Below are 22,999 nucleotides of genomic sequence, written 5' to 3' on the forward strand. Positions count from 1 at the left end.
TTCAGAATTCACTTCCACCTGGAGAAATGTTTGTTGAAACATTGAGTCAGGATCGCCTCACTCCTTCAACAGCCAATCCTAGAATCTGCTACACTTCAGACAACTCAGTGCAGCTTGTCTCAGATCACTGAGAATGCAGAAAGTTCAAAGCACTTTGAAATATATAATGGAGACCAGTTCTGACTCACAAATGAGTTGGCTGAAGGCTGCAAAAATACAAGGAAATTTAGGACTGAATTTTAGTTTGGATGTTGGGAACCAGATATCAGCCCCATATGGGGGTCCTGAGCCTACTCTTACTGCAGCATACCCACAAGTGCAATTTTGTGGGGGGCAGCCCCCGAATTGGCTGACCCTGACTGTCTGCAGAGCAGCGCTCAATTAAAGAGACCTGACGTGGGTGGGGAATTGGGATGTCGAGGAACCCACTGCCAGGTCTGTTATTGGATGGGGCTGTAGCCCTGCCATTGAGGCATAGAGTCTATGACTTAATTTGCCTTCTGGCATGCTGCTGGGAATCAACCCAATTGAGCTGGTGGCCCCAAAACAAAGTGGGGGATTGTTTCAACATCAGTAAAATAACAGTGCCGGTGCAAAATGGCCGATATGTGAAGCCTTAATTTCCAAACTAGCTGCCTTCCTCCACGCACTGAGCAATTGACGTGGCTTGCAGTCTGCCTGGGAAACTCCCCTGAAGGGGGAAATGTGTCAGGGAATGGGGAAATCCAGACCTTAGCTGTCTTTTAAAGGCGGATATTTGGCAGAAGCTGCTGCCATGTGAAATTCCTTGCAAAATAATTTATTTTACTGTTCCTGCATGGCACTTAACACCAGAAAAGGTGAGAAAACTTACCCCTAGACCGTCATAGTAGTGAATTGGAGCCGTAACCATCTGTTAGAATGTGGCTCCACCACTAAATATTTTATCTATCTGAAGATTTAGACCTACTTCTGTGAGGATAAAGTAAAAATCAGTCCGACAGTGGAAGCAGGTTTAGTATTCGGTTTATCAGCATTATGTGATATAATCGGTTCTTGTGTTACATGGACAGTTTCTTTATCAGCTGCTACGACATATATTTTCAAAATGGGGATTCATGAGCCCTGATGTCATTAGTTTTCCATTTATGCATCATCAGATTGTTATACTCTTCTGTACTTATTGATTAATTATCTAATTGTTGAGCCAATTTATGAGCTTCTGCATGAAGAAGTAACAAGGGGCAAGACCACACGATTTCTGCAGAGTTCATTATCTTCCACGACACCATGAGAAGCTTCCTGGAGGAATGTAGTCCCTTTCGCACTCCCTTATGAAGGAAGTTAAAAGCTTCCCTGTCAGCTTGGAGCTGTGAGATAGGTCAGTTTTGCACTAAGTCCTGTGATAGAAGTGGATTAATAGAGAACTCCTAGAAAATACAGTGGATGAAGAAACTAAAAGCCACTTGGATCGATGTAATAAATGAGCATTGTCTGCAAAAAAGATACTCTCGATAAAAGAACTGTGATAAACATAATCAGGATTCTTTGCAGCATTTAATAGCTGGAAAATATTTTCCATGAATCAGGTTAATATGTAAGCATCAATAGAGGCAAATGCTTTGTACTCATCCTAAAAATGTACTAAGAAATGTGATACTGCTCACCAAATAAGCTGGAATTATTTCATTACTTTTGATCCCATGATTTTTAAATACATTTTGGCTTTTGCAAATCAGCTGAGATGATAAAGAAGCTCTGCCCGTTCAAGGAAGTTGTTTTTTTATTTCCTTTTTCCATCCAGCAGAGGGCAGTCTTGGCTCACCCTGGAGTTGAGCAGCAGCTGATACAAATCCACTTCCCTGAATCAAATTCACTGAATCTTTTTTTTAAAAAATTTTCAATCAAACATGCATTTCCTATCCCATATCAAAGTCATTTTGGTGCTGCCTCGGTGCGCCATGTGTGAAGAATGATGCGTGAAATGTCAGTGTGATTAGTTTTGCTAAACAGGTCACCAATTTTCTGTCAGTTTTTCATGCGGCAATCACTGATGCGCGTTATTAGTTCTTGTGAGCTTTATTTATCACGATAATCCAGAACTTTCCGATTCCATTCCAGGGCTGGGGTACGCTTCATAATTCCCAGCTTCAACCGTAATGAGCTTTGTTAGTTCCATTATTGTAAGAAGTCTTACAACACCAGGTTAAAGTCCAACAGGTTTGTTTCGAATCACTAGCTTTCGGAGCACTGCTCCTTCCTCAGGTGAATGAAGAGGTGGATTCCAGAAACATATATATAGACAAATTCATTCTCCATTATTGTTATAATTGTACGAAAGGACACAACCGATCTTTGGTGAGATAACTGAAGTGCCACAGAATTAGTTATATAAGATACTGCACTGAATTCTAAGGTGCATTTATTTAGGTTTGCACTGTTGGAAGTTTCAACAAAGCTTCAGACTGTTGATTTTGACCTTGTCTTTCAAATATGAGCTATTACCAGAAAAATGGAACAATGACTGACCATCCAGATGCTTTATCTGATCTTTAAATTTATGCTTGCATGACTTGGTGATTGCCTGGCATCTGTTTAGTGCTCATTTGAGTTCGGAATTTGACCATTTTATTTTCAAATGCACTGAGCAAGTTGATACGCTCTGTTTCAAGCACTGCTAAACCTGTGACTCAGCTGGCAGCACCCCTGCCACTGAGCTCAGATTCCCAGTCCAGAAACGTGAGCAGGAAAATACAGCCTGGCACTGACACGGCACCAAGGGAGTGCTACACTATGGGAAGTGTTGCCTTTTGCAGGATACATCAAACCCAAAGCCCCAGCTGCGCTCTCTCGGGCGAATGTCGGCCCATCGTGCTGTTGCGAAGCAGAATGGGGGCGTTCCTCATTGAATTTAGAGTGTAGGAGGAGGCCATTCGACCCATCGAGTCTGCGTCGGCCCCTGGAATGAGCACCCCACTTAAGCCCACACCTCCACCATATCCCTGTAATCATACCCAACCTTTTGGGACACTAAGGGGCAATTTAGCATGGCCAATCCACCTGACCTAACCTGCACATCTTTGGACTGTGGGAGGAAACCGGAGCACCCGGAGGAAACCCACACAGACACGGGGAGAACGTGCAGACTCCGCACAGACAGTTACCGAAGCCGGGAATCAAACCTGGGACCCCGGAGCTGTGAAGCAATAGTGCTAACCATTGTGCTACCGTGCAGCCCCGAGTTATTCCTGGTTATTCCTGGATTCCTCAATCGAGATCTCAACAAAGAGATGACCTGGTCGTTATCACATTGCTGTGTGTGGGAGCTTGCTGTGCGCAAATGGGCTGTCATATTTCATAACTACACTGACCACAAATCAAAAATATTGAAATGACTGTAAAGGGTTTGGGACGTCCGGAGGCCAAGTAAATCTTTACGTAAATGAAAGTCGTCTTTCTTTCATAACTCTTAACTCCAAAGTTGGTGCACTTCAGCCCCAAATATCATGCAGTGCTAGAATCTGAGTGCACTAGAATAGAGTCATAGAGTTTTTACAGCACAGAAAAGAACCATTCGGCCCATCGTGCCCTCGCCAGCCATCAAGCAACTATTTACTCTAATCCCATTTTCCAGCACTGGTACTGTAGCCTTGTAAACTATGGCATTTCAAGTGCTCATCTAAATACTTATTAAGTGTTGTGAGGGTTCCCACCTCTACCACCATTTCAGGCAGCGAGTTCCAGATTCCTACCACCCTCTAGATGAAAAGGTTTTCCCTCACATCTCCTATAAACCTGCTGCCCAATACCTTACATCTATGCCCCCTAGTTATTGACCCCTAGCTAAAGGGAAAAGTTATTTTTTATCCACTCTATCTATGCCCCTCATAATTTTGCACACCTCAATCAAGTCCTCCCTCAGCCTTTTCTGCTCCAAGGAAAACAGCCCTAGCCTATCCAGTCTCTCTTGATAGCTGAAGCAATCCAGCCCAGGCAACATCCTAGTGGATCTCCTCTGCGCCCTCTCCAGTGCAGTCACTTCCTTTCTATAATATGATGACCAGAACTGCACAGGGTACGCCAGCTGGGGCCTAACCAGCATTTTATACAGCTCCGTCATAACCTCCCTGCTCTTATATTCTCTGAGACTCCAACTTCATCTCCATGCGGTCAACCCCCGCCTTAATCAGATCCACCTTCCTTGTCAGGTTCTCCAGAGTCTCCTTTCTCTGCTCGGTAAACTTCTCATTCAAGAAGTACACCAGATGCTCCATAGATGACTGAGATGTTCGGGCCGGACCCTTGCCTTCCGCCACCTTCCTCTGTAACCCTGGCACAGTTTCTCGCTCCAACGACTCCTTTCGCTTAAAACCACTTCTGGTCCACAAATCCATCCACGGGTGGACCACACTCTTCTTCCACCACTCCTGCACCTTTTTCCATCAACAAGCCCGCCCGTCAGCCAAAAACACCGCCACAAGCGGGAGCTACCAAATGTGCGACCACTCACACCATGGCCACCACCGGAAGTCCCTTCAATCTCTTATTCTTATCGGCCACCACCATCCTGGCTTCCAATGATGTAAGCTGCTCACATTGCCTCATCAGTGCCTTCCCCACACCCTTTAGCATCGCACCATGCTTCTTTACTACCTCGGTGGTCTTATCGAGTTTCACCCGGACGCCTCCTCAGTCGATTTTTGTGGACTCTCCAACACCAACTTCCCTTGCTTGTCAAAGTGTTTGTGAAACTCCTTTGCGAGCGCACCCGAGAGCATGTTTGCTGTTATTTAGGTCGGCCATCGTCGACAATGCCGCCGCCGCCATTTTCTCTGCTGGCGAAGCCTCCGAATTCGATGCAGAATTACCTTCTGTGGGTTTTTTGTTTCCTTTTCCTTTTGGCATGTGTTTGGTGCAGGAACCCTGTATTACTGATCCAGAATGCATTCCTTCAAAAATAGCCTGAAAAATCAGGCAGAAAGGCCTAAAAAACGCAGATCCTGGTTAGAGCTACCTAGCGAGCAACCTCCCCTCACTTGTCGCCACCGGAAGTTCTTGAGAACAAATGTGACACCATGGCTGTTAATCAACGGGCTCGATCTCAGACTGGTTCCAGTGAGAATGATGGAATCATTAGCTAGGGAACAGAAATAGTGGCGCAGACTGAAAGCAATGGCTTCAATCTTCCCAATATTTACTTGTAGAAAATTGCGTTTGCAGCAGCCATCAATACTCGTTACAGTCAATAAAAGCAGATCTTGGGACAGCCTGCAACTTAGGAGGTAGGTTTTCGCATTTCCTCCCCTGAATCTGAAATCAGGAGAAGCAAGAGTGCCAAATTGTAAGAATAAATGTTCTAAGGATGAGCTGCTTTTACTGGTGAAGCACATACCATGTGCCATCAAGAGTAGGTGGTGGAGGAGAGGGTAAACAAGAATTTACTCACTCCAGGAAGAGCTCAGATATATTCTTCAGCTGCTGAGCTCAGTGATCTCACTTTCATGTTTAAACAAATTCTGCTGTCTGAAATACTATCATTTTCTACAGCCAATATAGAATGACCGAGGAACCCTAGAAGGTCTGCTGGCCAGTATACAGCACAGTGGGACATTCTCTTGTCACTGTTGAAGCCTTGGACTCCAACTGGCTCGGCCCAATATACAAGAGGAGTGGATGAAGACACCCATTATACGTGGCCTCATTCCCATCCTGTGCCTTACTACACAACTAGGGCGCCACTGTGGCACAGTGATTAGCACTGCTGCCTCAGAGCGCATAGGACCCAGGTTTTATTCCAAACCTGGGTGCCTGTCTGTCTGGAGTTTGCACATTCTCCCCGTATCTGCGTAGGTTTCGTCAGGGTGCTCCTGTTTCCTCCTTACAGCCTAAAGTTGTGCAGGTGATCATGCTAAATTGCCCTTTAGTGCCCAATGGTTAAGTGGGGTTATGGGGATAGGGCGGGGGATTGGGCATAGGCAGGGTGGTCTTTCGAAGGGTCGGTGCAGACTTGATGGGCCCAATGGGCTCCCTCTGCATGGTAGGGATTCTATGATGCTAACTCATAGGGCATACTGAGAGAGTGACCAGGTGGAGGAACGTGGCTGGGAAAGACACTGCCAGGTGGAGGAACGTGGCTGGGGAAGACACTGGAAGGTGGAGGAACGTGGCTGGGGAAAACACTGCCAGGTGGAGGAACGTGGCTGGGGAAGACACTGCCAGGTGGAGGAACGTGGCTGGGGAAGACACTGCCAGGTGGAGGAACGTGGCTGGGGAAGACACTGCCAGGTGGAGGAACGTGGATGGGGAACACACTGCCAGGTGGAGGAACGTGGCTGGGGAAGACACTGCCAGGTGGAGGAACATGGCTGGGGAACACACTGCCAGGTGGAGGAACGTGGCTGGGGAAGACACTGCCAGGTGGAGGAACGTGGCTGGGGAACACACTGCCAGGTGGAGGAACGTGGCTGGGGAAGACACTGCCAGGTGGAGGAACGTGGCTGGGGAACACACTGCCAGGTGGAGGAACGTGGCTGGGGAAGACACTGCCAGGTGGAGGAACGTGGATGGGGAAGACACTGCCAGGTGGAGGAACGTGGCTGGGGAAGACACTGCCAGGTGGAGGAACGTGGCTGGGGAACACACTGCCAGGTGGAGGAACGTGGCTGGGGAAGACACTGCCGGGTGGAGGAACGTGGCTGGGGAACACACTGCCAGGTGGAGGAACGTGGCTGGGGAAAACACTGCCAGGTGGAGGAACGTGGCTGGGGAACACACTGCCAGGTGGAGGAACGTGGCTGGGGAACACACTGCCAGGTGGAGGAACGTGGCTGGGGAACACACTGCCAGGTGGAGGAACGTGGCTGGGGAAGACACTGCCAGGTGGAGGAACGTGGCTGGGGAAGACACTGCCAGGTGGAGGAACGTGGCTGGGGAACACACTGCCAGGTGGAGGAACGTGGCTGGGGAAGACACTGCCAGGTGGAGGAACGTGGCTGGGGAAGACACTGCCAGGTGGAGGAACGTGGCTGGGGAACACACTGCCAGGTGGAGGAATGTGGCTGGGGAAGACACTGCCAGGTGGAGAACGTGGCTGGGGAAGACACTGCCAGGTGGAGGAACGTGGCTGGGGAACACACTGCCAGGTGGAGGAATGTGGCTGGGGAAGACACTGCCAGGTGGAGGAACGTGGCTGGGGAAGACACTGCCAGGTGGAGGAACGTGGCTGGGGAAGACACTGCCAGGTGGAGGAACGTGGCTGGGGAACACACTGCCAGGTGGAGGAATGTGGCTGGGGAAGACACTGCCAGGTGGAGGAACGTGGCTGGGGAAGACACTGCCAGGTGGAGGAACGTGGCTGGGGAACACACTGCCAGGTGGAGGAATGTGGCTGGGGAACACACTGCCAGGTGGAGGAACGTGGCTGGGGAAGACACTGCCAGGTGGAGGAACGTGGCTGGGGAAGACACTGCCAGGTGGAGGAATGTGGCTGGGGAACACACTGCCAGGTGGAGGAATGTGGCTGGGGAACACACTGCCAGGTGGAGGAATGTGGCTGGGGAACACACTGCCAGGTGGAGGAACGTGGCTGGGGAACACACTGCCAGGTGGAGGAACGTGGCTGGGGAACACACTGCCAGGTGGAGGAATGTGGCTGGGGAACACACTGCCAGGTGGAGGAATGTGGCTGGGGAAGACACTGCCAGGTGGAGGAACGTGGCTGGGGAACACACTGTTGAGGTTGCTGCCCCTCAGAGTGATGGAACATCCTCTCCAATTTCACTTATGGCATTAAATGTCACCGAAAGTGAACTGCCTTGTGACTATCCCATGGTCTATTTCAAGCAGGCAATGACCCATTTCCCTTCCCAGGTTCCTCCCGAGACCCAGCAGCTAACATCTTTGACACTAAAACTGAGGGAACACCTGGAAAAACAGGTTGAAGAGTGCCGACACATATTCTGTCACCAGTGTGGGGAGCACGGAATTCAAGCGTTGCAGAACTAAACTTGGTTGAAATTTATTCATCCACTGTGCACAGAGATTGAGAGGATGATGTAGTGTAAGGTTTTGACGGATGAGAGAAATGTGGACCCATGGTTGTCGAATCATTTTTGGACGAGTTTTTCTATTCACTAGTGTGTGCAGATTTGGAGGGGAAGGAAAGAAAACGAGGCAACATTAATAGATAGGGCAGATGGTACTTGGGTGAACATTGTGTTTGGCTCTGTCTTTCTTCAGTGTCCTTCAGTAAGAATCTTTTCTGGCTGTTTGTTTTTAACTTGCTCAGTTCCTGGCTGTGTCTGCCTCCTTCAAGCAGCTCCATACTTATAAATCTGGATGACAAATTTGTGCAGCAGGCAGAATACAACAAATCTCTTTGGAAACTTGGCAGAACTCTGCTGCATTTCAACCCCCCAGATCTGCCCAGCCACCTAAAACACTGTTTCAACAGCCCTGGCATGGGTTGAGTGATGATCTTAATGGCTACACGGTTGTACTTGCAATGAAATTGGAAGAACAAACCTGCAGCACTCAAATTTTTATTTGAAGTTGCAGGGTTGCAAAATCACGAGTCTCCCTTTAAACACTGATTTCACCTAAGCACGAAACAGTTGTCCCTGTAAAACCCGCCCTACACCTGTGACGCTAATGCACAACACACACTGAAAATAGACTAGAGCTGCGTTACAATATTAAACTCACTGTTAATGATCGGTACATCGTTTATGCTGATTTTAATATTCTAATGGGCTCGTCCCTATTTTTGGTTAGATTTTGCCATTTCCCAGTCTGCCTCAACTGTGTATTCATGTATCCACAGAGTACGGGTAGATAGTTAGCAGTTAGATTCTTTGCTTATTTCCTGACCAACGCAGACTTCCCATTGTATGCCGCCATCTTCAATTGTGACGATTCAAAGGTATACCCTGATGTTCCCATGGGATTTCCGCAATGCACCACTGTGCATAAATAAACCCACTTTGGATATTATCTCTGTGAATCTCATATATCCTAATATTCTATTAAGTTTCGACAATTGTAACAGACAATTTGAACATGCAATAATTAGCACACTGAGCTCTATGTTCTGCTCCATAATAATAGCATGGCTTGAGCTGTGCCTTCATATTTTGTGTTTTTTGTGGAAAATGCTAAATAATATTTGTTGTTCATCTCACCCAGTTTCAATATATCTGTTTCAATGATGCCGATATCCTGCTTTCCTATACAGCTTCATATCATTTGAAAATATCAATATTCTATTTGCCTTCAACAAGCTTACGAATGAAAAATATTTGCAGTCCAAATACCCACAAGTCCCGAAAGATGTGCTTGTTGGTGAATTGGACATTCTGAATTCTCCCTCAGTGTACCCAAACAGGCGCCGGAGTGTGACGACGAGGGGATTTTCACAGTAACTTCATTGCAGTGTTAATGTAAGCCTACTTGTGACAATAAAGATTATTATTATTACTACTGGTAGCTTTGTCTGCTAAAAATGTGTCCCACAATATGTGTATGGGTTACAAATTGGAGTACATGGTTAAGTCTGAAAATCTAAGGGTAGCACGGTGGTGCAGTGGGTTACCCTGCTGCCTCATGGCGCCGAGGTCCCAAGTTCGATGCCGCTCTGGGTCACTGTCCGTGTGGAGTTTGCACATTCTCCCTGTGTTTGCGTGGGTTTCGCCCCCACAACCCAAAGATGTGCAGGCTAAATTGCACCTTAATTGGAAATTAACTGGGTACTCTCAATTTATTTTTTTAAAGTCTGAAAATCTATCCATAAAAAGTACGCAGAATAGTTGATCAGGATACAGTACAGATGTGACTTTACTCCAGGTGATTACTGATATTTATCCATGCTTATCAACACTTAAATTTTGACAAGACTATTCCCAATTTTATGGAATTCAACCTTACTTTATATCAGATGACAGCTGTCCCACAAAAAGGAGAGGGAAACTGGGAGTATTCAGTTTAACCGAATAGCTGAAGGTGTGAAAGAGCCAAGGAGAAGTGGATGAGTGTCACCGAGTTCAACCTCAACATGTCCTGCAGCAATATACAACGTTTTTAAAAACCTGCTCAGTTGTAACTCACTTCCTTTATAAAACAAACCAGAACGATGGAAAGGGAATGGGACAGAAGGAGTGATATTTGGAAAACTCATCGCAGAGAGCAATCAAGTGGGTGTCCACTGTCACATTCCTTTGAAATGAAAAATGAAAATGAAATGAAAATCGCTTATTGTCACAAGTAGGCTTCAATGAAGTTACTGTGAAAAGCCCCTAGTCACCACATTCCAGCACCTGTTCGGGGAGGCTGTTACGGGAATTGAACCGTGCTGCTGGCCTGCCTTGGTCTGCTTTCAAAGCCAGCGAGTTAGCCCTGTGCTAAACAGCCCCAGTACAGTGGTCTGAGATAATCCAGAATGAAAATCCAAAACATAATGCAAAGCAGTCTGTTGCGGCACCTCGCCAAAGCAACAATAAATATTTGAGATGTGGCATTGTCCTATGCCGTCTCACAGTTGAGCAATGTGAAGTACTTAGAATTCAGGATGACTTCCCCTTCTCAAGTTATTCTGAGCCACAGTGTCATTTCTGACACACATGCTCATATGTCAGTACCAAGGTGTGGGCTTGAAAGGGCACAAGTTAATACGTTTTTTTTTAATGGCTACCGCGAAGCTGTGGGAAAATTAATATTCAATAACCCGGCAAATGATGGTCACTTATACATGCAGAAACCTTGTGGCGTCATTTCCTGTTAAGTGTGAATTCCTACCGATGATCTATCTTTCCTATGCCAAACATTGCAGTAGCCTCCTGCTGGGTCTGAATCACAGAGTATCAGCAGGCCATAAATTTAACATTTGACGTTCAGTATGTCCTCCTCACATTTACACCACAAAAGCATTCAGATTTGCACAATACAAATCAAACTATCTTGGCAGAGACTCTTGCTTTGAAGCAGGTGCACTACTGAATGCCGCTAAAGACGTCATCAGGTCCAACTTTAAATCCCTTTTCCAGAAGTTAACCATCCAAAAGTGGCATTGCATCACTTATCAGAAGGACAGGAAGAAAGGAGATGGGGGGTGGCTCTGTTAATAAACGATGATGAGTACAATAGTAAGAAATTATCTTGGTTTGGAGGATCAAAATATGGAATCAGTTTGTGTGGTGATAAGAAATAGCAAAGGAAAAAAGTCACTAGTGGGAGTGGTTTATAGACAACTTGACTTTATTTAGACTGTAGGACAGTGGATAACTCAAGAAATAATGGGGGCTTGTAAGAAAAGTACTGCAATAATTATGGGAGATTTTAATTTCCATATAGATTGGATGAATTGGATGAAGTCAGGGGAGGTGGTGGCATAGTGGTATTGTCACTGGACTAGTAATCCAGAGACCCAGGATATTGATTTGGCGACCTGAGTTCAAATCCCACCACTGCAGCTGATGGAATTTAAACTCAATAAAATATCTGGAATTAAAAGTCTAATGATGACCATGAAATCATTGTAAAAACTCATCTGGTTTGCTAATGTCCTTTAGGGAAGGAAACCTGCCATCCGTACCTGGTCTGGCCGACATGTGATTCCAGATTCACAGCAATGTAGCTGACTCTTAACTGCCCCTCAAGGGCAATTAGGGATGGGCAATAAATGCTGGCACAGCCAGCGATGTCCACATCCCATGAACAAATTTTTAAAAGTCAAATTGGCAAAAGTAGCCAGCAGCGTCAATGCAGGCTGGAGGTGATACCCCATGTTCGGGGCCGCTACACACCCTAACGAGGAGGAATCCAGAGGCGGAAACCAGCAACAGCCCAAGGTGTACAGACACTGTTGGTCTTTTGAGGAGCTGGCGGACAACATGTTCCGCAAGAGACTTCATCTCAACCAAGAGACAGTGCGGCACCTGTGCTCATGTTCTCATGGACTTGGCACTCAGTGGAAGAGAAGGTCACCCGCTCCCAGTGGCCTTGAAGGTCACCACAGCCCTGAACCTCTAAGAAACCGGTTCATTCCAGGGTTCGAGCAGGGACTTTTGCGGCATTTCCCAAGCTACAACCCACAATTCAGACTTCATCAACTTTGAGCTGGACCAGGCCCACCAAGATGCCTGGGCTGCAGGATTCTCCACCATCGCCGGGATGCCCTAGGTCCAGGGGGTAATTGATAGCACGCATGTCACCTTGCGTGTATTGGGACATCAGGGAGTGCCCTTCATTAACAGGAAGGGGTTTCACTTCATGAATGCTTAAATTGTGTGCGACCACCACCTCCATGTCATGCACATGTGTGCCCGCTTCCCAGAGAGTGTGCATGACAGCTACATCCATGGGACACTCCGAGATCCCCGGCATCTTCGAGGACCACCTCAGATGACGGGTTAGCTCTTGGCGGATAAGGGGTACTGGCTGATGTCCTGGCTGATGACGCCAGTGCGGAGGCCGGAGCCAGAGACGGGGAACCAATATAACAAGGCCCATGCTGCCACCCGTGCTGTCATTGAGCAGTGAATCAGACTGTTCAAAATGCAGTTCCAATGAATGGACCACTCTGGTGCGACACTGCAGTATACTCCCCAGAGGGTTTCCCACTTTGTAGTGGTCTGGCACAGTAGCGGGGAGACTTGCTGAAGGAGGAGGGATTGGATCGGATTTGATTTATGTCATGTGTACCAAGGTACAGTGAAATGTATTGTTCTGCATACTGCCCAGACAGATCGTTCCATACATGAAAAAACATAGGACATATGATAAATGCACAATGTAAATACATAGACATAGACATCGGATGAAGCATACGGACTGTAGTAATACTCAAGAAAGAATATGTGTGGAGAGATCAGTTCAGTCCATAAGATGATCATTCAGGAGTCTGGTAACCGTGGGGAAGAAACTTTTTTTGAACCTGTTAGTGCGTGCTCGCAGACTTTTGTATCTCCTGCCAGATGGAAGAAGTTGGAAGAGAGAATAACCCGGGTGGGAGGGGTCTTTGATTATGCTGCCCACTTTCCCAAAGCAGTGGGAGGTCTAGACAGTCAATGGATGGGAGGTGATTTTGTGTGAAGGACTGGGCTGCGTTCATGACTCTGTAGTTTCTTATGGTCTTCGGCCGAGCAGTTGCCATACCAGGCTGTGATGCAGCTAGATAGGATGCTTTTTATGGTGCAATTGTAAAAATTGGTAAGAGTCAGTGTGAACTTGCCAAATTTCCTTAGTTTCCTGAGTAAGCATAGGCGCTGTTGTGCTTTATTGGTCTTAGTGTCGACGTGGTGGACCAGGACAAATATTTGGTGATGTGCACACCTAGGAATTTGAAGCCGTCAACCATCTCCATCTTGGCACCATTGATGCAGACAGGGGTGTGTACGATACTTCACTTCCTGAAGTCAGTGATCAGCTGCTTAGTTTTGCTGACGTTGAGGAAGAGATTGTTCTTGTTACACCACGCCATTACGTTCTCTACCTTCCTCCTGAACTCTGACTTATCGTTGTTCAAGATCTGTCATGTCACGTCATCATCAAACTTGAAAATGGAGTTACTATCCCAGTTCACCCAGCTAACTCAGCTTTCATACCCACATACATTATCTTATTTAAGTTTAAAAAATAGTCTTAGATCCATTCTTCTCCCTAGCAAACTGGATGAAAAATTTAATCATATTGTGGTTGCTGCTACCTAGGGGTGCCTTAACTCTGAGGGAATTAGTTGGTCCTGTCACATTATACAATACCAGATCTAATATGACCTGCTCTTTGGTTGGTTTCAGAATATGCTGCTCTAAGAAACTATCTCCAAAGCATTCTGTGAACTTTTTATTCAGGCTACCACGGCCAACCTGATTTTTCCAGTTTATACATTGATTAAAGTCACCATGATTAATGACATTATTATCATAAGCACATTATATTTCTTATTGTATATTTTGTCCTACATTGTAGTTACCGTTAGGGGGCCTGTAGACCACTCCCACTAGTAACTTATTTCCCCTACTATTCGTTATCTCCACCCAAACCGATTCTACATCCTGATCTCCTGAACCGAGATCATCTCTAATTGTTGTACAAATGCCATCCTTGATTAACAGTGTTACCTCTACACCTTTATCTAGCTTCCTCTTCTTCTTAATTGTCATATAGCCCTTATTATTCAGGACCGAATCCTTGTTGTCCTACAGCCAGGTCTCCGTAATGGCTATTAGATCATAATTATTTACTTTGATGTGCGCTTTGAATTAATTTACTTTGTCATGCATGTTCCACACAATCAGATGCAGAGCCTTTAGTTTTGTCATTTTGTTTTCTTTGTAGCATTCAATCCTGATCCTTAATGCTTTCATAGGCTTTTTCTCTCTGTCCTTTCCTGCCATTCTCCAAACCTAATTTTCCATTTTACTATTTTCCTCTCTTACCAGGGGTGGGATTCTCCCCTACCTGGCGGGGCAGGCCGTACCGGCGCCGAGGAGTGGCATGAACCACTCCGGCGTCGGGCCACCTGGAAGGTGCGGAATCCTCAGCACCTTCAGGGGCTAGGCCGGAGCCGGCGGGGTTGGCGCCGCGACAGCCAACGCGGAAGGGCTTGGCACTGCGCCAACCGGCATGGAAGGGCTTGGCGACGCGGCAACCGGTACTGAAGGGCCTCCAGCGGCCAGCACGAGTTGGCGCATGCGCGGGAGCGCCAGCGTGTGCTGGCGTCATCTCAGCGCATGCGCAGGGGCGTTCTCCACGCCAGCCATGGCGGAGGTAGACAGCAGCCGGCGCGGAGGGAAAGAGGGCCTCCACGGCACAGGCCCGCCCGCGGATCGGTGGGCCACGATCGCGGGCCAGGCCACCGTGGAGGCACCCCCCGGGGCCAGATCCCCCCGCGCCTCCCCGAGGACTCTGCAGGCCACCCGTAGAGCCAGATTCTGCCGGTACGGGCCTGGTTTGATTTACGCCGGTGGTACCAGCCGAAAACGGGCGGCCGCTCGGCCCATCGCGGGCCGGAGAATCGCCAGGGGTGGGGGCCGCTGCCAGCAGCCGCCGACCGGCGCGGCACGATTCCCGCCCCTGCCAAAATCCCGCACTGGAGAATTCGGCAGCCAGCGGCAGGGCGGGATTCACGCCGCCCCCCCCTGGCGATTCACCGACCCGGCGGGGCCTCAGGAAGCCATTCAAGTGGGAGGAGCAAAAAGGAACATAGTGGCTATAGGAGACAGTAGAGTGAATCCCACCCCTTGTCACATCTTTCCACATTTGATCCCTTGCACCTCGATTTACCAATAACCCTCTCTACTTCCCTGGTCATGCAGTTCATAAGAACACTGTTCCCAGCATGGTTCAGGTGTAGACTGTCTTAACGGTACAACCCCAACTTTCCTCAGTACTGATACCAGTGCCCCACAAACCGGAATCCATTTTCCACACACCAGTCTTTGAACTACATATTCATCTCTCTAATTTATGAACCCTTGCCAATTTGCACACGGCTCAGGTAATAATCCTGGGACTAAAACTTTTGAGGTTCCGCTTTTCGATTTAGTGCCTAGGTCCTCATAAGCTCTATGCAGAACCTCTTTCTAATTCTACCTACGTTGTTGGTACCTACATGAACCACAACAACTGGATTACCCCCCACACTGCAAGTTTCTCTCCAACCCTGAGCAGGTGTCCTCAACCCTGGCATCGGGCAGGCAGTAGAGCCGCCTGGATTCTCGCCCTTTGCTGCAGAGAACAGTACACCTGCCTCACTCGCAGTCACACCTTCCTCCCCTGAACTCTGACCAAATCAGAAGACCTTATCCTAAGTGCTGTGGTTACCTCCTGGTACAAAGCATCCAGGTAACCTGTCCCCCCACTGCAGATGTGTTTGCCCTGGATCGCAATATTATCCAGGAGTTCCCACATGCTGCAGCCTTGACACATCATCTGTCCTGCCATCCTTAATGTGTCTTAAATAATTACTTAATTATCTCATTTGCTTATGTATAATATATTTTATTAACTTCATCACCAATTTGCATTACTTTAAACCTTGGGGATAGCATAGAACTCACTCACTCAACAGACACTCACCAAAGAGCCAGCTTTCCCTGTTGTAGAGTAAGAACCAATTCCTCAAGGGTGGGAAAGATCGAGAAAGGAAAAAAAAACTTCCTTCCGCCCCACTCACCAAACTGCCAAGTCTGCACTATATTCTAAGAGCAAAATTTATGAACAAAATTAACACTTTAAATCTCCCCCAATCATCAAACTCCAAGCCTCCACTCAGCTTCTTCAACTGCACTCTGTACGCCTCCTTTTACCTGTAGCTCACTGATGGGATGTAACTGAGAGCCGGGCCTCAAAATGCAGGAGCCTTAAGCCTGCAAGAACTGATGGGTAGTCAATGCATTCTGCCCTGGCATCCTGTGCCCCGAACGTTCATTCTTCACCGATAGTTAAAAGTGCCACCAATTCTGTGGTACAATGCGGTGTTCTTGTTAGTATTAAGTGTTGTCATTGTCACTCGGTCACTTTCCAAATATAATGAACCAAAGCAGGTTTTTTAAACTTGATTTAATGATGTGGAGAAAGTGCTTGCTACCAGTTTACATCAAACGGTTCCAATCTCTTCCGAAGTTTTTGAACTCTAGCTTGGAGATTTTCTATACAGAGAAGTTGGGAGAGAAATTAAACAAAATATAAATCTTAAAAAAAAACCCTACATTATAATAAATCTTCCACAAGTTTGTTACATTTCCAATTATGTGCCTATGGGTGCGATTTTCCAGCCACATTGCAGTCGGCGCCGATCCTGCTATTGCTGGTGAATAGTGGGAGGGAGAGCCCAAAAACGGGTTACCCGCCGGGCGGCAAGCCGATCGCAATTCCCCCGACCCGCTGCGACCGATGCGATCTGGATAGTATTTAAATGAGTTATTAAAATCAAAATAGGACCCTGTTCAATGCTGGAGTCTCCCCTCCCAGGAGTCACCAGCACAGGCCAGTGTGAATCACTACTGGTCTCCAGAAATGGGAAACAGACTTGATGGCCACGCCGGGGCGGCTCGAAGGCCATTGGAGCCTCTGGGTGATCGGGGTCAGGGCAGGCACCCTGACACTGATAGGTTGGCACTGCCCAGCTGCCAGGGGTAGGGGCTGGGGCAGTGCCAGGGTGCCAATGGGACATTGCCAAGGGGTGGGGTCTGAGGGGGCTATGCCCATGAAAGGGGAGGTGAAGGTGGTGCCGAAAGGGGGGGCCCGAAGTGGTGTAAAGGGTGGGGAGTATGCAGGAGGTATGAAGGGTGGGGGAGATGGGCGCCTGAAGCGGGAGTGTGAGGGTTGGGGGGGGTGAGCCTGAAAGGTGGAGGCCTGAAATTGGGAGTGGCCCTAAATGTGGGGGGCCCTCAGCGACCCAGTAGCACGGTATGCTCACTTGCATGGGAGACGATGCCCCGATGCCGACGAGGATGGGTGGGGGTGGAGCCAGGTTACCCTCATATCTGGATGGTGTGAAGCGGGATCACGCAGACATTTAGCGATGGGGGAAGTTCACCCTCCGGTGTCGAAGGTTAGAGGTGTTGCCTATGTCTGTGTGGGGTCACAATGGCTATGGGTGGGGTGTGTGTGGGTCTCTAAACGTAATCTTGAGATCTGGGCACCCATTAAAAAGGGCGCCCTGATCTCTGAGGAGCTGGTTTTGCCAGCATCTTTACTTCCCCACTCCAGAAAATATTTGTTAAGTGTGAGTTGATTCAGTGAGAATCTCCCCAAGCTCCAAAAAAGTGTGGGTGAATTGCAATCTGGATTGCACCCAAATACCCAGCGGAAATCAACCTGCAAAACACGCAAACAATTAACTTAGTCAATTATAGAGAGAATCGCACCGTTTATCCATTTAGATATGGGTGCAGGGGCAGATGTTTTAGCCTTCGTCTCATTGATTGCTAGCATAAGAACATAAGAACATAAGAACTAGGAGCAGGAGTAGGCCATCTGGCCCCTCGAGCCTGCTCCACCATTCAATGAGATCATGGCTGAACTTTTGTGGACTCAGCTCCACTTTCCGGCCCGAACACCATAACCCTTAATTCCTTTATTCTTCAAAAAATAAGACGGGTCTTGTTGGGGTAGAGGTCAGCTTCTCCACCCAGTGTCTCGGCATGGCGGGGGGGACCTGATGGAGTTTTGACCATGAAAAAAGTGGAATTTGCTCTAACGGGGGTGAGTGATGGGTTTTACAATTGTTGCGGTTTGTTTATTTTGCATTTTGGGGAGTTGTTTACTGTTGATTGCTGAGAGGGGGGTTGGGGGAGCTTGGTGGGTAAGGGGATTTGTGGCGTTCTTGCAGATTGTAAAAATGTTGAACATTTGTGGAATAAAAATACTTTTTAAAAAAGGAATGCCAACCTGTATAGTAAGTGCTCCATCTCCGCATCCTCCATCCAGGGCTCAGACCTATACAACCCCTGTTAAAATGCCTCAAATTCCCCGTAAATGTTTTCCAGGCTTGTTACCAGCCACCCTCCACCCCCCATCCCTAACCTGCAGTATCCCCCGTGTGGCCACCTGCACAACAGATCTAGCCCATCGCCTTCGGTGTCAATACCAGATTGCACTCGACCTGTAGCCTCTTCCTTTCCGCTAACAGCTTTCTAGTCGGGGCTGCTGAATATCGTCGGTTCACGTCCATAATGAGTTCAACCAACCTCTGCCTCTCCATCCTCTCAACCTTATCCCTGTGGGTCTGCCAAGATATTACCTCCCCGCTAATCACTGCCTTCCCAAATTGTGGAGGGCAAACTTCCCCGTTCTGATTAAACTTCACATTGTCCTCTATCGTCAAGGCTACCCTCTCGCAGAACTTCTTGTCCACCAAGAGTGCCGAATCAAACCTCCATAGGAGATTTTGGCTCGGCCTGTCTCGAGTCCACATATGACATGTAGTCCGACATTACTATCGCTGTGTATTCCGTCCCCACAATCCCCGAGAGTAACAACCTCCCCACCACAAACAAGTCAATTCGGAAATACAACTTGTGCATGTGGGAGAAGAAGGAAAACTCTCTCTCTCACAGATGCCTAAACCTTCATGGGTCCATCCCCCTGCCACCCCATCTGATCCATAAAAATTCCCAGTTCCTTCGCCATTTCCTATGTCACCAACGACTTGGGGCTCAATCTATTCATCCCAAAAAAAAAAAAATTTGTTAAACATGAAAAAATTACATTATAATACAATACTCCTTTATTCCCCCTTTTATCTTAACAAATACCCACAGATTTTAAGATTAACACAGATTACAAAGTACATTTTAAGATACAATGGTCCCATTAACACAAAGTCCCTTTTAAGCACCCCGATTGGCTGTGGTCAAATACACACACTCTGCTCTGAACCCAACTTAATGTCCATAGTTTTTTTTCCTCAGAATCCCCCCAGATGATTCGTATACATTGAGCTATACAAAACTCTGGTTAGACCCCACTTGGAGTGTGAGCAACACTGGGCAACACACCTTAGGAAGGATATTTTTAGGCCTTGGAGCGTGTGCAATGTAGGTTTACAGAACTGATACCTAGATTACAGGGGTTGAGTTAAGAGGAGAGGTTACTCAAATTAGACCTGTTTTTACTAGAATTTAGAAGGCTAAGGGGTGATCTAATTGAAGTATTCAAGATATTACCAGGGAAAGACAGGGTAGATAAAGATAAACTATTTCCACTGTTAGAGATTCTAAAACTAAGGGGCATAGTCTAAAATTAGGGCTGGACAATTGAGGAGAGATGTCAGGAAGAACTTCTTCACTTGAAGACTGGTAGAAGTTTGAAACTCCCACAACCAGCAGGTGAAGCTAAATCAGTTGTTAATTTTAAATCTGAGATCAATTTTTGTTTAGCAAAAATATTGAGGGACATGGGCCAAAGGCAGGTATATGGAGCTAGATCATGGACACAGATCAGCCATCTGAATGGAGGGACAGACTGGAGGGGCTGAATGGCCTACTCCTGGTCCTATGTTGTACCTTGTCTCACTTAACTCCAACTTCCAAACGAGGAATTTCAAATGCTGCTTTCAAAAAGTCACACTTTCAAATCTTTTAAATTATGCTTTCCCTCCACACCTTCCATCAAGGTTTTGCTTTCAAGTTTTATACTTCTACCATCAGGGTTGCTTTGTCTGAAAGGCTTTTCTGTGTCTTGTTTTCTAGGTATTTGTGGACCATCGGTAAAAATGTGTGGAAAAGATGGAAAAAACGATTCTTTGTTCTTGTGCAGGTAAATGAAAATGAATACTCCATGTCTTTGCCTTCATTGTTCCCCAGAATTATAAATTGGTGACACAATTTGCAAAAATCAAACTGTCAAATATATATATTTTTTATTAATCTGCAATTTCATTTTAAGTATTTGCCTTCAGCTGCTGGTGTTAAAAGTGCCAGCTGACTGACAGCTATAATAGTTTGTAGCAAGTATATAGGAACTCAGCTGTGTTTGACTAAAATTGAAGAATTGTCCACAAGGTGAGCTGCCAGAAACAGTGTGAGGGCTTGGCAGTGTCTTTCTGTTGCGAAGAGAGAAAAGTGAGGAAATGGATCTAATAAGGACAAGAAATACGTGGTTGCAGACAGGACAAGGTTTGCAATTAAATACTGCTAATGTATTTAAAAATGATGGAGAAGAATGAAGGGAGTGGTTGGTAGCTGTGTTCATCACAAACAATACCATCATTGCAACAAGAAAGGATATAACTAACAGAGCTTTAAATGGTCTCATTATTATGGGTGTGCTACATACCACCAAATTTTGCAAATCTAGTGCAAGGGGGCGGCACGGTGACACAGTGGTTAGCACTGCTGCCTTACGGCACCGAGGACCCGGGTTCGATCCCGGCCCCGGGTCACTGTCCGTGTGCGTCTCACTCCCACAATCCAAAGATGTGCAGGGTAGATGGTTTGGCCACACTGAGTGGCCTCTTAATTGGGAAAAAAACATTATTAAAAGATAATCTAGTGGAAGGAGAAATATGTGGCCAAATGTATGATCAAGTTTTTGAAAAAACACAATCATGATTATGGGGTAATTTCAACAACGCCCATATAAAGTAGGTGAAAGGTGTGAAGGGGATGGAGCTTTTTACAGGCTGCAGAAAGACCCCTTTCTGTTCCAATATGTAAGAAGCTCAACAAGAATGGAAGCAATCCTTGATCTAATAGTGGGAAATGAACCAGAGCAGGTCAGTGCAGCTACAGAGATGTGTAATGAGGTTTAAGATAATTATTGGTCGAGATACAGATAGTCCAAAATCCAAAGTAATGGATTGATGGAAGCTAACTTAATGTAGCCAATCATACTGAAGTCTTTGAAGAACTCACAAAAAAAATAGACAAGGTTACTTGGTGCAGTGTGCATGAGCTTTCAAAAAATCTTCTATGTGGTAGCAGGGTAAGAGACATTGTAAGGGTGTTTGGTGTTTTGGGTCAAATAACAGATTGGGTTGAAAGATAGTTACGAACAGAAGGTGCGAGTTAAGGTAGGTTTCTCTGACAGGTAGAAAGTGGGAAGTGGCGTTCTGCAGGGAACCATGCTGTGATCACTGTTTTTCACCATATAAGCTATTAATAGTTAATGTGAGGGATTGCACCGAAATGTCGGAAGACATGAACAGGTTTGCAGAGTGGGTGGATAAGTAGCAAATTCAGTTCAGTATAATAAATTGTGCAGTGCCTCATTTTGGTAGGAAGAGTCCAGGTTTAGAAGGTAAGAAACTAAATGGGGTAGAAGACAAATGAGGGGCACGATTCTCGCCCCGTGTTGCGCCCAGAGCACCTCCAACCTCCTGGAGAATAGCGGGAGAGGCCCTAAACTAAGTTTGCGTCAGAACGGAGCGCAATGCTCCTGGTCCACAGCACCAGATGCTATTCGTTTCACAGCCTCACTGGTGTGAACTAGACTCATGTATTTAAATGAGTGTTCAAACTCATTTAAATATGCGTTTCCAGATATTAGCCGGAGTCCCCTGTCTCCAGGATTCACCGCCCCTGTGGTGCAACGTGAGGCCAGCGGGAATCACTATTGGTCTCCATCACCAGATGTGATGACAATGCTGGGGGGCTCATTGGCCATTGGAACACCCAGGTCGCTATGAGGAGGGCAGGGTGAGCCCCCCACACACCTCTGCTCCCAGGCAATGGATGGAAGACATTCCTCACCAGGAAACTGTAGCTATCAAGGTCGAGATTAAGGTGGCTGTTAAGGTGGCAGAGGCGCTGGCCGCCATGCAGATGGCCCTCGATGGCATGGGAAGGAGACTGGAAGCCCAGGGGAGCACTATAAAGGAACTGGAAAAGATATCGGCTGATCATCGCTCTGATGAGACGTAACAGCCCAGTGAAGAGATCTAGAGTCTTTGCCCGCCTAAAAAGTACGAAAGCCGGCATGATCTTCCTCCAAGAGACGCATCTGAGGGAGAAGGACCGACTGCGGGTAAGGAAGGGCTGGGTGGGCAGACATATCATTCCTGCGACGGGACAAGAGCCAGGAGCTTAGTAGTCATACTGCTAAGTAAGAGGACGATGTTTACTGCGATGAGGACGGTTACGGACCAAGGGGGACAATACGCCATGGTCAGCGGTGCCTTGGGCAGGTCACCAATGGTCCTGGTAAATGTGTACGTGTCCAACTGGGACGAGATGAGAACACCATGGCGAAATCCCCGACATAGATACACACCAACTGATCATGGGGGGAAACTTTGTACAGGACCCACTGATGGATAGGTCGAACCCCAGAATGGGGAAAACGGCAAACATGGCTAGAGAACTGGGAACGCTTATAATAATAATCTTTTATTGTCACAAGTATGAAGTTACTGTGAAAAGCCCCTAGTCGCCACATTCTGGCATCTGTTCGGGTTTATGGAGCAGATGGGGGCAGTGGACCAAAGTAGTTCCTGCACCCAGGTGAGAAGGATTTCCCTTCTTTCTCGCCAGTACACTGAATCTACACCCGCATCGACGACTTTGTCGTGCGAATTTGGTGC

General features: G+C 47.0%; 1 protein-coding gene across 1 annotated transcript in view; it reads left to right on the forward strand.

Annotated features, from left to right (window-relative positions):
* Positions 1–22,999, forward strand: part of LOC140387636 (calcium-dependent secretion activator 1-like) — a 591,860-nt gene that overhangs the window by 258,495 nt on the left and 310,366 nt on the right. The window contains exon 5 of the mRNA XM_072470831.1: positions 20,169–20,235. Coding sequence (XP_072326932.1) covers positions 20,169–20,235 — 67 coding nt within the window. The remainder of the gene's footprint in view (positions 1–20,168; positions 20,236–22,999) is intronic.

Source organism: Scyliorhinus torazame, chromosome 13 (genome assembly GCF_047496885.1).
Source record: "Scyliorhinus torazame isolate Kashiwa2021f chromosome 13, sScyTor2.1, whole genome shotgun sequence".
Lineage (NCBI taxonomy): Eukaryota > Metazoa > Chordata > Chondrichthyes > Carcharhiniformes > Scyliorhinidae > Scyliorhinus > Scyliorhinus torazame.